Raw genomic sequence first — 15,992 nt, forward strand, 5'->3', positions numbered from 1 at the left:
GCTGCTCAGATAGATGAACACGTCAAGGTCACTATACCATTCTCACTACTTTTATGAACAATTGGTATTTTTCATAATTAAAACAAGGAAAAATTAAGCAATCCTACAAATTAATATGAAATTCACTGGGGAATTCTAAAGCAAAGTATACATCAAGCTACACAGAACAGGCAGCGTGGCAGGAGTGTCCCCTTTTTTGGTGAACCCAGAGTTCTATCCGAAGGGCTCATTGCCCTGGGCTGTTCTAGAAGTCTGCCTGACTAGTCAGTAAATTACAGCAAATCCTACCTCATGTACCTGTCCTTCAGGCCGCTAGAAAAACTGACATTAGCTTGTCTAATTTATTATCTAAATCACCTTTCTACTTGTAGGATGCTAGGAACCTGTGCAGGGACAGGAGGCTGGTTTTCCTTGGGGCCTTGCACTGCCACTTCATTGCTGACAGAACTGTACAGTCTTATTAGCTAAAATGCCCAACCATGCCCTGCAGGTTCCCTGGGGCCTTCCACCCTGTCACTACATCTGTAAGTCTGAGGCTGAATGTAAATGCTCGTGGGGACATGCTGGAAACAATCGTGTTAAAGGAAGGTGGGCTCCAATACCCGTCTAAGGCAGCATTTCTCTCCTGAGTCAGAAGGCTGTGACTTCTGTCTCTCAGGGATGATGGCTCTCATAACCCAATCAATGAGCTGTCCGCTCTAACTGGCCACAGGGGCCATTGTCTTCTGACACAGCCTGGCCAGGAGCCCTGCCATCTGCAGGAGGGAGTTCACACCTTCTGCTATTTTCATATGAGTGTATCCAATTTCCTGAAAAACAAATCAAATTTAAATCTGCTTAGTAAGTGAGGGAGAAGTCTACTTTTTAAAATCTGGACTAATGGCTTATTCAAAATTGATGCAATGAACTCAACACTCCAGCTGAAAAATAAACTTGAAGTTTTAATGGATTATGTTTAACTGAAGTCCAATTTACTTCCTAAAAGGATATTGATATTTCTTTGTGAGGTACTGTTGAGGGCAGATTAAAAAAAGTCAGCCTTGGAAAAAAATACTCAATATTTTTAAAAACAAATCTGATCAAAGATTTTCATCCAGAAAATATAGCAAACACCCAAACTTAGTTTTGTAGTAAGATTAATAAGTAAACACTCAATTAAAGAAAAGGTAGATTTGAACAGATGTTTCATTAAGGAAGATTACGGATGGCAAATAGACTCATAACAAAGTATTTGACATCATTAATTACTGGAAAATACAAATTAAATCCATAGTGAGATACCACTAAACACTTACTTATTTTTTAGAATGGCTTTAAAAAACCAACTGAGCATTCCAAGTGCTGACTAGGATGTGGATCACGAGGAATGCTCACACATTGCTGGTAGAGATGAAAACTACTACAGCCACTTTGAGAAACCACTGGGTGATTTCCTATAAAGTTGAACATGTACTTACCATTTAGCAAGCAATCTCACTTCCTGGGAATTCACCCAAGATAAATGAAAACTTATATTCACATTAATTCATGTACAATGTACATATATATTTGTAATGGCTTTATTCATTGTCACCAAAACCTGGAAACCCAAACGTCGTTCAACTGGTGAACACACACACTGTGGTATGTCCATACAACAGACCACTACTCAACAATGCAAAGGATGATCCACTGATAGATTCAAAAACAGCATGAAAAAAATCCAAAATGCATTAAGCTAAAAGAAGCCAGACTTGAAAGGCTGTATTGTGCTTGACTCCATTTATATATGACATTCTGGAAACTTTTGTCCCCTAAACAGAAAATAGATCAGTGGTTTTCAGGTGGCTGAGGGGAAGAGGCACATAAATTTGCAGGGGATCCCAGAGCTGTTCACACCTTGATTGTGGTGAGGTTTCATTCATACCAGAATGAATGCTTTTGTCAACAGAACATACCTGAGGCAGAATTTTACTCTATGTAAATTATGTCAACTCTTCTGTCCTTAAAAGATAAACATATGGATAAATAAATCTCTAATGAAGAGAGCCATCACAAGAACACTAGTTCACTGACCAGCAGAACAGCTCAAACAAGCTCCTGGCCCCCAGGAGAATCTGCCAGCCCTGCCTCCACCATCATTGGGGATACTGAGCACCCTTCAGGTGCCAGGCCTGGAGGAAAACAAAGAAAGCCACGGCATGGCCCACATTCTTGAGGAGAAAGGCATTGCAAGGCTCTCACTGACCTTAATAAACTCCAGTTTCAAGTATTCTGCCATTTGGAAGGTTTTACACACTCGAAAAATGTTGCCAATGATGTCTTCTGGTGAATAGCCAAGATGCCAGAGGTGAGCAAGAATCTAGACAAAAGCAGAGACGCTAAGGCTGTTTAACTCTGTAAATAAGGACACTATGGGGACAGGAGGTCAAAGCCACACCATTCTCAGGCCTGCTGAGAGTGGAGGGGTCATCCTACCAGACAACCCTCGTGGTGGTAAGGAGCTGCTGGTGGGCCATGCCCTTTAGAGCAGGTGCGGGTAACTGATTTTCCCAGCAAGCAGAGGTAATACTGCAACTGTTTTAAAACATTACAAGATGGTCTACATAATCCCCATGAAATGCCTTTATCTAAGGCTCTTAAAAAGCCTGATTAATCATCCTGGTAAGCACTCTGGAGTGGAAGTAGCAGAGCCATCTCTCTGCCGGGCTTTTCCTAGCTGCCAGTCAGATACACAGCCCCCACAGGAAGGGCCCTGAACCTTGGCCAGGATTGGGGGGACTGCAGCAGAGTCTCAGCCTCCTGCCTTCTCAGCCCCAGGATGTTCCAACCCCCATGGCACCCCACCCCACTGGACGCAGGGCCAGGAGTTAGCTGTTTTGGCCTTTGCTGTGGCACCTTGGGGTGAATTCAGGGAATGGGCAGCTTTATGTTCCTAAGTCTGAAGGCTTCAAGTCCTGTGCCTGGGTCTCTACCTCAGTCTCCCGGCCTTGTACTCACAGTTCACACCAGGTCTCAGCCTGCCCTAAACGCAGTCAACTTTTGGCTGAATATGGGAAGCAGGGGGAGAGAAACCTGCTGTAATCAGGCTAATGGCCTTAAATCATACCACTGCCTCCCATGTGGACTTGAGGGTCACCTGAACCCCAATGATGCCCACTGGAATCTGCTCAAGGGACAGGCTCCATAATCAGGTTAGAAAGCCCTGGTGCCTCCTCTCTGGCTGACCAGGGGCTGCTGGGTCCGTGTTCTTCAGGAGGGTGGAGGGGGTCTCTCCTCAATGGAAACATGCCTTCACCGCAGCATAAGGAGTTGGGCCGGCCTCTCCTAGGGTCTTAGACAAACTCTTCTTGAGGAGAATATGATAGTAAATAGGGATGATTCTGAGTTGCAGGCCTGACTTCTTAACAGGGAGTTCAGTCCCCGAGGCAGTGGAGCAAAGCGCACAGTCCCTAGCCCAGGGAGTGCCCCCAATCCTGCTCAGGGAGCCAATGGTTCCAGCAAACCTTGTAGGCGTCATCGATATTGGCGCTCACGCAATGCTGGATCATCTCCTTCACCAGCAAGGGGTGTGGCTCGTCACAGACCTGGCCATACCAGAGAAGGGTGCATTAGGGGCCACGGGGGCCATCTGAGGAGCCCCAACAGGCCAGGCTCGGCACAATCCACGTAACCAGCCTCTCCAACTTGCTTTTTCATTGCATTCTCCAGAAAGGGAGCCAGGTTTGGGAATGCCCCTCTCACCACTGAACAAGTCATCAGAGGGTGGTGCCCACCTCCTGCAGTGAGGAGAGCTTCTGGTACATGATCACGGATTTCCCAAGCCAAGAAGGATTACCAAGGGCCACTGAGGCATCTCTTGGGGGCAGCTTTAAAGGCTTTTGGAGGCTCATTTGCCCAGAACGTTTTAGAATCCATTTAAGAATTAGGTTGCTGAGGCCAATCTCCCACCCCAGAAAGGAATTGGCTTTCCTGGGACAGAGTGCCCAGCCTCAGTACGATGGCTGGCAGGGCGGCCTGTTGGGTGTCAGCTCCCTGAGCCCAGAGGCTGCCCGCCCGCATCCCAGCCTCTGGCCCTGGATTACACCCTCTAGCACAGCATCATATTTAAACCTTCTGAATCAAAGCCTCTGGTGTCTCTGGGGTGCCACGCCTGCCCCTGGCCTTCTTCCCAGATGAAATTACCTTCTCTCCTATGTCAGTTTCTGGGGCCTTCAATGCTCTGCTCTGGGATGCAACGTGACTTAACTGTCACTACTGAGGACTCCGCGAGTTTCCCTAGGATCTTTGGAGATACACTCGCTGCCAAGGTCTAAACACAGGCTTCCACATGACCGGTTCACAGCTGAGAAAGAGCTACAGTCTGAATGCAGGGACAGCCCTACCCAATTTTAACCCTCAAACCAGGGGGAAATCAGTCTCTGTAACCGCACTTGTTAGGACATGCTAGCTAGTTTACAAATTATTCCCGAAAGAAAACCCCTTCACCCACGTGGGAGAATAAGACTGTTTTTCCTTGGCTTGGCCCTGAAGAGCACAGCTACGGCTCCAGGTGCAGGAAGTGGGGAGCAGGGGCAGGGGCTGCAGGAAAACCTGGGGGCAAGAGCCAGGAGCCTGCTGAGGAGAAAATGCTGTGCTCCCTCCTGCCCTTGAGCAGCCGGACGATCTCAGGCAAGCTACTGGGGCCTGTTTCCTCAGCCACAAAATGCTGCTGGGGACACGTGTGCAGGGCTTTGCACAGATCTGCAGGCATGGATGGAACCACCGGGCCCTCCCACCCATCCACACTCTGGTGGTATTCAGGGGTCGCTCCCAACTCCCCAGTGTGGGGGGCACCAGAGGACAGATGGGATTAGGGCAAGTTCCCCTCACACCTCCCCAAGGATGAGCGCCAGCACAGAGGTGGCAGCACGGTCCGCCCCCTCTGCCCCAACGGCCCCAGCAGATAAACACTGCTTCTGCATACCATGACACACATGCCAGCTTTTATACCTTGAACACATTCTCACTGTTAATAAAGCCGAATCCTGAGAAAGTTGACTGCAAGTTGTTCAAAGCCTGGTGAGAAAGAAAAAAACATCAAGGGTGATTTTGCCTTTCCCCACCTCTCTTCATAGACTCCTCCCTGCAGGCCTATCCATGCTCTCAGGCAGCCCAAAGCCTCAGCAGTGTTGGGTCAATGGCCCCCACTCCGGCTGCCTCGTCCCTGCACAGTCCTGCAAGCCCAGGAGGCCCGCACCTGGGCCAGCACACACCTGCCTCATGTCTCCTTGGGCGGTGAAGATAATAGCCTCCAGGCCATCATCAGCATGCGGCACCTTCTCCTTCTCGATTACGGTCATTAACCTGGCAAGAACCTGGGCGTCGGTCAGCTTTGTGTAGCGGAGGACTGCACACCGGGACTGAATGGGCTCTGAGCAAGACAGAAAACAGTGAGGCTGTCCTGGCAAAGGGTGGTGAAACCCTCATGGTCACTTCAGGCGACAGGGTTCCATGTGCTGGACCAAAGAGGGGGCCGGTGGGACAGTGTACCAGGGAGAAATCGTAAGGCCTGGAGGAGGAAAGCATGGGTGGGGCTTCAAGACTGAGGAAGTTAGATGACCTTGGATCTGATCCTGGTGAGCAGAAAAAAGAGGACTTGGATGGCTCAAGGCTCGCTGGTTTGGGGACCCCTGTCCTATCCATGTGTGAGCCCCTGGAGGGCAAGGTCAGAGAGCCCTTCACATATGTGGAGCCTCTGTGCCTTGCTCGGAGCAGATGCTGTGTACATGGAACATGGCTGGTATCTCCTGAATGGATAAGACTTAAGGCAGCTTTCCTAAGAGTTAGCGCATTTCAATTTTTCTGAAATCAGGAAGCTTCACCTTATTTACATTTTGGGTTTATCAGCACAGACAAGAGAAAGAACAGTTAAGAACTGGAGCTCATATTTAGAAGCAATTCATATCCCAACTACACCAGACGTTTCCTTCCATAGATTTTTCTTTTGTGAAGCACCAGAAACCGAATTTGCAGAATTTAAAGACATGTCAGAGTAAGGCAACCATGGCACTCCTCAAAGAAAGTTGCTTCTCTCTCAACCGGTATGACTCCAGGTGAGCCCGAACAGTTTCAGTTACACAGAGCTGAAAAATCAATTCTGGAGCAATTTGATTGTGAACCATTTCCTCTACAGCTGAGGAGTAAATTTCTTTAGAGATTGCATTTCAATGTTGTATTTCTAGAAATGTTTAAAAAATCAGAATGCTGTATGTATCAGAAAAATGAAGGAAAAGAGAGGGCCAGAGCTTTCTCCACCAAATGCAGTTTCAAATCACTAAACAAATTCATTAACACACAGCCCTGTGGGAAACACATCTGGGGAGGGGCTCTGATGCCATTCCTTCCCTCACAGGTTAAGCAGACAGATAAGCTACAGTCACATCCACAAATTAAGAAGTTCTAGCAGTTTCCTCCAGCACACGTTGTCTTGATAGTAGAGAATGTTGTCACCAAATTCTGTATGTTCCACACTAGCACAGTGCCTGACACCTACTGAGGACAGAGTACGCTGTCTGCTTATGAGTGACTGAATACATGAATGAACAAGTAAGGAGTATGTGGGGAAGGTGAGAGGGCATAGCAGACTTCTGCTAACAGAGGGCCTGCCCAGGCTGGAAGCCTTGACTGTGCCTCACGTTGGGTCACATGTTTGTCTGGGACAACGCACGAGGGCCTGGGGGAAGGGGGAGTCAGGTGGCTCACACAGGCTGGGGCTTAGCAGGCTAGACGTGAGGAAGGACAGTGGGACAAGACAGCTGTGAGAAACAGTGAGAGAGAGAGAAAAGCTGGACCATGTCTGCATCTCTATCAGGAAGCTGAGCAGCTGAGGTGAGAAGGCTCACAGCAGTGAGGGAGCTGGAAGGACAGACACCAGGTCAGAAAGGAAACTAGCACATCAGGGTTCACAGGTGAGGCAATTCCTGGCAATAACAAAGCCCAGTGCACAGACCTAGCACATGCCAAGGGTGTAGAACAGAGAAAGCGCAGCAGCACGCCCGGAGTGGGTCAGTGACTGTCAGCGCTGTGCACAGGACACTAAACGTCACATGTGCCCATAATGGGGAAAGAGACAGACCTGGGGTTCTGATCGCAGTTCTTCCATTTGCTGTGTGACTTTGGGCAAATTACTCAACCTCTCTGAGCTGTTTTTTTTCTCATCTCTAATGTGGAGCTAGTAACACCTCCACATAGAATTATGTAAGATTAAATTAAAAAGTTGACTATACAGTGCTTGGCCCACAGTTGGCAATCAAAAAGTCCCTACCCTTCTGCTGTTACAGAGCCAATATGAGTGCCATGAGGACCCCAAGCCACCCAGAGCCGACCCCCACCTATGATTTTATCTGAAGCATTGCAAGCAAGGGCAAAGCGAGTTGTTTTGGAGTAGATTTCCATGGTTCTCCTCAAGGCTTGCTGGGCTCCATCAGTCATGCTGAGAAGAAAGACATAAGAGGAGAGTTTATAAGTGGTCCAGGGCCCACTGGACACAAATCCTGCCTAGAGCCCTGAGACCCCTGAACTCCCGAGTGAGCATGCACAGCCTCCCTCCAGGACCCCAGCTGGATCCTGCACAAGCAGGCTACTCATGGGCATAGAGCAAGGCCTGCAGTCATGCCGCTGGGGCTCACCCAGCACTCCTTCATCTGCTAGTTGTGAAACATTAGGCAAATTATCTGAACCTCAGTGTCACCACCTGTAAGGACATAACGATGCTGCCTCCCTTGGAAGGTTGTTATGACAATTAAATAAGCTAATAACATGGAAAGTGTTTAGGGATCACCTGGCAGGATGTAAATGACTACATATAAAGGCTCAATAAACATGAGCTGCTATTACTGCTATAATGGTACAATAAAATGGTTACGGTGCACCTTACTATGGTATCTCACACAGCAATTTCAAACTACATTTTAATATATAGAGATTATAATAATAGGGAACACTGCTTTTCAACATTAAAAGGACAAAAGGATACAAAAAGCATACACATGAGGTCAACCATGCGGAAATGCATAGTGCAGAAAAGAGAAGAAATAAAGCGAGAGAGTAACAATATATTCTAAATTTTCGTTAAAGAGTATGAGTTACTGTTATTTTTTTAAATGTCATTTAAAACCGCTCCATTATACTAGCAATGGCCGCAGGAAATTGTGAACGTACTCAATGCCACTGAATTGCACACTTTAAAATGGGACAAATGGTAAATTTTATGTTACTGTATTTCACCACAACTCTAAAAAACACTATTTAAATTGTTCATTCTAGAAATACTGGAACAGACACGTTAATCGACCACCTTAGACAACTGTTTGGAAGTTACTTAATAACGTAAGGCTTAAGGCTCAGGCCCCTGTTAAACTGCTTCCTGAAGATGTGATAAGCCAATCTATCACAACAGTGCAACGGCGGCAGCTTTTTCTCCTGTTAGAATAATGCCCCATGAAAGACACAGAGATCGAGGTCAAAATGTATTTGGCAAAGCAGTCTACCTGTCTGCTTCGTCCAAGATGATGATCTTGTGCCGTCCTTTGGGAAGGGTGACTTTCTGCTGGGCAAACATTTTGATTTTGTTCCTCACAACGTCAATACCTCTGAAACAGTAAGCCAGAACTTTACTGTCACCCTCTGAGACAAATTCAGTCACTTCCTGGGGACTTCTGACCTTTAGTATACCCTCACAGACCTAGCATTAGGTCTTAAGTTTCTTTTTTGGACAATTCTAACTATTTCTAAAGACTGACACGTCATTACCATTATTCTTTCTTGGAGGTCTAACAAAGAACACAGAAAAAAACTCACTTACTTTTTGGATAGAATGCAATTTGTTTTATCTTACAATTACCATATGGGTCCACTGGACTCTTTCAGAATCTAAAATATATTTTGGGGTCTAGATGATCTTACTCTTCCTGTATCTTGAAACTAAACAGCAATTTCATCCTTGTAATTATTGCATCATTACTCATCAGTTATTCCCAACTATGCTAAAAAAGACTAAAATAAGAAGAAAATGAAAGAATGATGGAATTGCCTTGAAGAATGATTCAATAGTTGGTGGGGGGTGGGGGCACTGTTCCTACTGCTTCACCTTCAGTTTTTATTGTGTTGCTTGAGGGACTAGATTTCTTTCTAGAAAATATAAAGGAGGGTCAGATACATCATCCTGGTTGTCTTTTTTAAAGCTTTCATTGAGACCACAGCTAAAAATGCACAACTTTTCATTTTGTACCTCCAATGCCAAAAGAGAAAAAAATGACAGAGGGAGATTATTTCATTAATTAATAGACTAATCAGAAAACGACTGCAGAGAAACAAAGAGCAGAAAGTCTAGATTCTAATAATGTGAATTGATCACATAAGCCAAATCTTAGATTGTGAATCCTCAGATGCCAAAATCATAGTGAACTTTCTCAAAACCCAAGAATCAAGGAGTGAACAATATATTTCTAAGGAGAAAAACTAAGAATATTTTCACCAAGTTGGTCACTCAACAGAAAAGACTTGATTCCTCAACATCTTATAATAAGAACCTAGACCATCCTGTTTTACTCCAGGTCATGTGACAGTATTCTTTCATATTTTATGATGCTTGCACCCCGACATTTACAAGGTACAGTCTGTAAGTGATCAAAAGCTAAAGGCAGGTGTGTATATAAAGATGACTGGAAGGAAACATGAAAAAAATTACTGTAATGATCATTCTAAACTTGAAAATATTTCGCAATTACAGGCTACTCTCTTCAAAATCATGAGCCATCAAAGTTCTCAAAAGTTGTGAGTTTGATGATGCAAGTGTGAGAAGAACAGGTAATGATGAGCCAGAACCTACTGTACTGACACGTGGAATCAGCATTTGCAAAATGGATCCAGACATGCGCACTCATGACGGCCAATGAGCAGTTAGCTGCATTCAAAGGCACTGGCCGTTTCGGGAATGTACAGGTGTTCAAAACCAGGGAAACATTAAAGAGCTGAGAACCACATCCTCAAGAAATAACCAGAGACAGACCTTGCAGACATTTCCTTCAACAGGTCCTCGTTTCATAACCTTCTACTACTTTGTATCTGTAAAATAAATGAGTACCTCACACACATTAGGATGGCTACTAACACCAGTGCCACCAGAAAATAACATGCTGGCAAGGATGTGGAGAAACTGGGACCCCTGTGCACTATAGGTGGGAATGTATGTAAAGTGGTGCAGCCACTGTGGAAAACAGTATGGCAGTTCCTCAAAAAGTTAAACACAGAATTACCAAATAATCCAGCAATTCTGCTGCTGGGTATGTATCAGCAATAACTGAAAGCTGGGTCTCAGAGAGAGATTGCACCCCCACGTTCAAAGCGACCTTATTCACAATTCACAACAGCCAAAAGATGAAAGCAACACAAGTGTCCACTAACAGATGAATAAATAGGCAAAATGTGGGGTATATACTAGTCAGCCTTAAAAAGGAAGGACATTCTGACAACTGCTATGTGAATAAACCTTGAGGACATTAAGCTGAATGAAAAAAGCCAAAGACAAATCCTGTAGAATTCCACTTATCTGAGGTCCTGAGTATACAAATTCATAGACACAGAAAGCAGAACAGCAGGTGCCAAGGGCTGTGGGGTAGAGATGATGGGCGTTGCTGCTTAATGGAAACAGAAGTGCAGTTTTAGAAGCTCAAGAAAATTCTGGAGATCATGATGATGTGAATAAAACTCAACATGACTGAACCATGCACTTAAGGATGGCTAAGATGGTAAATTTTATGTTATATGTATTTTACCACAATTAAAAATAGTTTTTATAATTTATGTAAGAAAAAAGCAAACCAGCAAGTCAATGCTTGTGATGCCACATCAGCAAGCAAGCCATTCCCATCCTCGCTCACTGGGAAGAAGTAAAGGAAAACACGGGGCTGGCAAGGCAAGCTCCAAGTACAACACAGAACCGGAAAAGGGATGTTTCTATGGCAACTCCCACTGTAAACTGCTTGCCACCCTTGTCTCACCACCCAGGCATACCTGTCATTTGAGGCATTGAGTTCCAAAACGGCGTCCTTGAGCGCGGGGCCCAGCAGCGCTCGTGCCAAACACAGGATGCTGGTGGTCTTGCCCGTTCCTGGGGGTCCCTGGGAATGACAGCTCTCTAAGTGCTTCAAGCCAACAGGATGTGCTTAACATAGCTCCCCATTACTCACTATTGTTTGCACTCTCCTCCCTGCCCCCAATCCCCCACCCCGACCCTGAGCCTCAGCCTCCCGACCAACTGGAGCAAAACGTTTCCCTCTGCTGAGGGCAGGTAGGGCGTGGTGGTAAAAGGCCTCTTGGAGAAGCTCTATGCGCTGGAGGAGACACGCAAGTCACTGGGGCCAGGACTGAGCACTTACAGCAATGATAATATTGGGCACATTTCCTTCTCTTGCAAAGACCTGAAGGAAGAAATGTCCATTAAAATGGGTCAATCTGCAAGCAGGAGGAGCCCAAGCCTCCCTGGCCACCAGGCCAGTGTGGTAAAATGTGGCTACAGGTTTCTCCACATGGAGGCCTCGTGGACTCTCACCTCTGCATATTCAAAACTGAATTCATAGTTTCTCCACACAGCTGAGGCCCCACCATGTTTCCCTTCCATGGACTGTCAATGCCCTCAACCCTGAGGCCCATGCTGGGACCCTGCAAGTCACCCTCACCCATGATCAGGCCTTCCTCCTTACCCAGCACAGCACCTCAATTACAAAGGCTTAGCCACTCTTGCTCTGTCATCTTGTGCCCACTTTTCTTCAGCCATGACCACTTTCTCAGCCCATCATCTCTTGCCTGGATCTCCATTAACTGGTCTCTTTACCTCTAATCTTGCCCCACCCCAATCCATTTACTATACTGTAACCACAACCACTTTTCTAAAATACACATCTATTAAAACATTTCTGTCTGATGGAAGCCTCTTAAAGGTAGCTCAAGAGGCTCTGCCCAGTTTAGATCCCACCAACGAGCTCCTTTCCAACATCCCAAATGCGTACTTGTGGCTTCTTGCTCCACGGGACCTGCAGCATTGACATTCCCTGGGAGCTTGTGAGAAATGCAGAATCTCTGGCCCTGCTCCTTACCTACTGGCTAAGAATTTGCATTTTTCACAAGATGTCCAGCGATTCATATACCCATCAATGTTTGAAAAGTACTGTTCTGTATTCCACTAAGATGGCATTCTCCTCCCAGAATGAGCTGAGCTCTCTCACCTCTGGGCCTTTGCACATGCTGTTCTTGCCACTTTCCCTGGCTACCCGCCAAGTGCGGCTGATTCCCACCCACTTAGCTTTGGTGTCACTTCCTCCACTTGGGAATGAATATACTGTGAGCAAGTTAACTCCTGCCACATGCTCTGCACAGCACCCTGTACTTCCTCTAGCAGAATGCTTAGCTCTGCCTATGACCTTTAATGTAGCTCCCATAAGACTATAAATCACTTTTGTACAGGGTTGTGTCTATTTTGTTCACCATTATATCAACAGTTCCTAACACCGCACCATTACAGAGGAGATACTCAGATATTTGTAAAATGAATACATGTGTAAAAATAAATAAATACTAAATACCTTGGTAGCCATTAAAGTCTAAGCCCTAATTACTACAGTGACTGCCTCTGTTGTGTCTCAAATAGCTGGGCTACTGGACTCCATTTAAAGACCCCTAGAGCTAGGTATTCAAGGTTTGCTCTGCTTGCTCCGACCCATCATCCTGAAGCTGACTGCCTTGTCACTAGGACCCTTCTAGGCCGGGGTTTGAAAACTATGGTGGAGAGAGGGTAGGCAGCAGTGGAGGCAATCCAGCCTGAGGCCTTTTTATTTATAAAGCCCCTTAGCTAAGAATTGCTTTTACATTTTTAAAGGGCTGTTTAAAAAATATAAAGAATATTTGAGAAAGACCTTACACAATTTGCAAATCCTGAGATATCTATTAATTGGCCTTTACAAAGCTTGCCACCTCTGCTTTAGGAGGATTCAGGACTAGATTGAGAACCTTTTCCCAATAAGCCAGCTCTTCAAACATCTGAAGTTATCCACCATGGCTTCTAGTCCTCCAAACTGAATGTCTCCTGATTCTTGTCTAATCCTAATCCTGTCTCCTGAATGTCCCTGAATTCTTCTGGATTCATGGTTCGCCTCCCCCTCATGATCTTTGCTGTTCTCCTCCAATTGCCTCTAGTTTATCAAATAACTCGATGTGAGATCATCTCTGAAAAAAATCACTCACCTCCAGCCTGCTCACAGTGTCTTCATTCCCGACGATTTCATTCAACCTTACTGGCCTGTATTTTTCAACCCTGATTTGATGGAAATGCATAAAGATGTTGACATGGCTATTCTCACACTAGCCAAAGGAGGCACTATAAGGCAATCCTGAGAGCCCTGTCAGAAGATTATATACAGTCAATGAAAATACACCAAGTGATTGCAGGTTTTAAATTTAAAGAGATGCCCAAGTGCCATTTGAAAAGTTAAGTGCATAAGAGTTGTATACCAAAAGCTTCAAACCGGCCAGAGCAAACACCTGTTGTTGCTGGAGAAGGGCCAGAGCAGGCCATCTGGAGCAATGTGACACTGTGCGGCAACACAGCCTGCCCATATCATAACAGAGGTGCAGCACACACAGCCTGACATCATTTGATCTGACACACACTGGTGCAACTGATCCCCCTTCTCATCCCTTACCAGCCAGTTTCTACAGAACTGTACCAGGTGCACAGCAGGGCTGGCTAGACAGAAACCATGGGCCTATCTTGTGATCCTATTCGGCTATGTGAAATGGACAGGCTAGTGGCTTTTTCAGACCAACAGCTCCCTCTTTTAAATTAATGAGCAGGCTCTGTTATTAAAGAAAATGACGTTCTCCAGCTGAGACTAGAAGTGGCAGTGGATTTACAATGATTTGACTATCAAGACCTCCCCTGTCCCTTATTATACTCCCTGATTTACCCTCGGCTTGCACCCCTAGATACCAGTTCTGCTCCAGAAGTAGCAGCACACAAAGAAACCTGTTTGCCACAAACCACAGGAAATAAAGAAGACAGCTCTCCTCCAAGATCAGCAGATGGAACATGTTTGTTCCCACCTATTCATACTCTGCCCCTTCCAGGTGCTGGGCACTGTGTAAGGGGTTAGAGATCTCAAGGGGCGGAAAGCAGAAGGTACAGACATGAGCAAGACATGGTTCTTGCTCTAAAGGGCTTCCCCACAGTGAACTTAGCTCTACAACAGTGATCAACCGGTTACAAAAACCAAGGGCTGTGGAAGTCCAGAGGGAGAATCACCACCCGGGAATGTTACCAGCTGAAATTTGGGCTAGACTTTGAACAAGGCAAACATGCTTCTCCTTCAGGTTCTTCACGGCAGCTCATCTTGTTTGCAAGCTTTCTCCACACAGCCACATGGCTTACTTCGAGTTCAGGTCTCTGCTCAAATATCATCTCATCAGAGGTCTTCCCTGACCACCATAAGCTACTTATACCAAGTCCTCGAAATCCGGTGTATGTTGTACATTTGCAGCCCACTTCAACTGGGACTAGCCTCATTTCCAGTGCTCAATGGATTCATGTGGTTAGTGGCTGGGGGCTGATCAGAGAAGCTATAGATTTTCCAGTTAGCTATCTACTGCGCTTCATTTAGGTATCTGCTCTCAGCAAAACAGGGGTGTGCTGGAGGGATGGGAATACAGAGTACCGGGAGTAAACCATTTCCACGCACGGTGGAGATACTGAGAGAAGCGCATAGGGAGTGGGATCAGAGCACAGCGCTCGCACACCTGTGCCTGTGCAGCTGCCTTCCAAGTCACCATTTCCTCCCAGCTACCCAGGATGCCCCTATTTTAAAACCAGAAAGTCACAGAAGGGAGGCGAGCGCCTTGTGCACATATCCCCGGGTTTCGTCCTGCGTCCGGCGCGAGTGACTAGCAACGTCGCCCCGGGCACAGCCCCCGGCACAGAGTGGTGGTCACGGGGCTGGCTGTTTACATCACTAGCATTGCTCTGACCGAGAACCAGCTTGCAGAGCTCAGGTCAGCTATTATCGACCCCAGGTTGGCTCAGTGACCCGCATCCCTCGCCCTCTCCAAGTAATAATCTGTACGCCACCGCGGGGCCTCCTGCTACGCTTCGGGGCCCAGCGAACGGGCTCCCACCCCTGGGGTCCCCGTCAGGACACGCCCACCCACACTTCCCGAGCACCCATCACCTATGGCCTGGGAGCCTCACCATGGCAGCTCATAGTGGCCCGCGCTGCCGGGGGCCTTGCTCGGGGCAGGGGCTGGGGCCTGGGGCCCGCGCTCGCCCGTGCTACCGCTCTCCTGCACCTCCATTCTCCAGAGCCTTTTCCCGCCGCCCGAAACCTCGCCGCGCAACGTCATCACGCAATCCCCGCCCCTAGTATCCCGGAACTCTGAGCGCGAGAGGAAGCCGTGTGCCCGCCCGATATCTGCGTTTGCGCAGAGAGAACCGGCTTGGCCAGGGCTCCCGTTGCTGGAGGCCGCGGCTGCTATGCGAGGCCTGGCGTCCGATGTGCGAGTGGGAGTAAGGCGAGACCCGACCGCACCGCCTTCTGAGAAGGAAGGTCTTTCCAGAAAGGAGTGTTCGGTGGTTTACGCCCCTGTGTGATTTGCTGGCAGGCCCTCTCGACACGGCCGGCCGGTAACGGCGGAGCAGTGGTGGGGCCTCGCCTGGGCAAGCTTGGTGGGGTAGGGGCATCCTGCCCCGTGGAGCGGGGAGGGGCCTGTGGATTCAGGACCCGGCGCGGACAGGCAAGGACTTGATGCTGGGCGGTTCAGTTGGAGCACACGTCTGGGACCTGCCGGTGCCCAGTTTTCCCGGTTGCTCACCATGTCCTGATGCTTAATGCTGGCTCCCGTTGGGTGGGCTCTGGTTGGGTGGGGTCCTGCGCTCCAAAATTAATGGTTATTATTAGGGGATTCTCACAGTGCTCCAAATGGAAATT

The 15,992-nt window shown here is 47.2% G+C and overlaps 1 protein-coding gene across 2 annotated transcripts; it reads right to left on the reverse strand.

The window, feature by feature from the left end:
• Positions 1-34: 34 nt before the first annotated feature.
• Positions 35-15,423, reverse strand: RFC2 (replication factor C subunit 2). 2 transcript variants are annotated; one of them, XM_017679531.3, is made up of 11 exons: positions 15,257-15,423; positions 13,261-13,330; positions 11,400-11,441; positions 11,035-11,141; positions 8,511-8,612; positions 7,353-7,453; positions 5,235-5,392; positions 4,972-5,037; positions 3,486-3,566; positions 2,228-2,341; positions 35-809 (listed from the first exon to the last, which is right to left on the reverse strand). In XM_017679531.3, exons 1-11 carry the CDS (start codon positions 15,406-15,408, stop codon positions 699-701), a joined length of 1,104 nt encoding a protein of 367 aa, XP_017535020.2. In that variant the 5' UTR covers positions 15,409-15,423; the 3' UTR covers positions 35-698. The 2 variants fall into 2 exon arrangements, with proteins under 2 accessions (XP_017535020.2, XP_017535022.2); XM_017679533.3 differs by lacking the exon at positions 8,511-8,612.
• Between the last annotated feature and the right edge of the window lie 569 nt (positions 15,424-15,992).

The sequence above is a fragment of the Manis javanica genome, chromosome 10 (assembly GCF_040802235.1).
Source record: "Manis javanica isolate MJ-LG chromosome 10, MJ_LKY, whole genome shotgun sequence".
Lineage (NCBI taxonomy): Eukaryota > Metazoa > Chordata > Mammalia > Pholidota > Manidae > Manis > Manis javanica.

Excerpts from the sequence above, each read along its gene's own strand:
- RFC2 (XM_017679531.3), bottom strand. The coding sequence starts at position 15,408 with ATGACGTTGCGCGGCGAGGTTTCGGGCGGCGGGAAAAGGCTCTGGAGA. Across the intron at positions 11,442-13,260 it reads ACACTGTGAGCAGGCTGGAG|GTCTTTGCAAGAGAAGGAAA; the intron begins GTGAGTGATTTT and ends TTCTTCCTTCAG. Across the intron at positions 11,142-11,399 it reads TGCCCAATATTATCATTGCT|GGACCCCCAGGAACGGGCAA; the intron begins GTAAGTGCTCAG and ends TGTCATTCCCAG.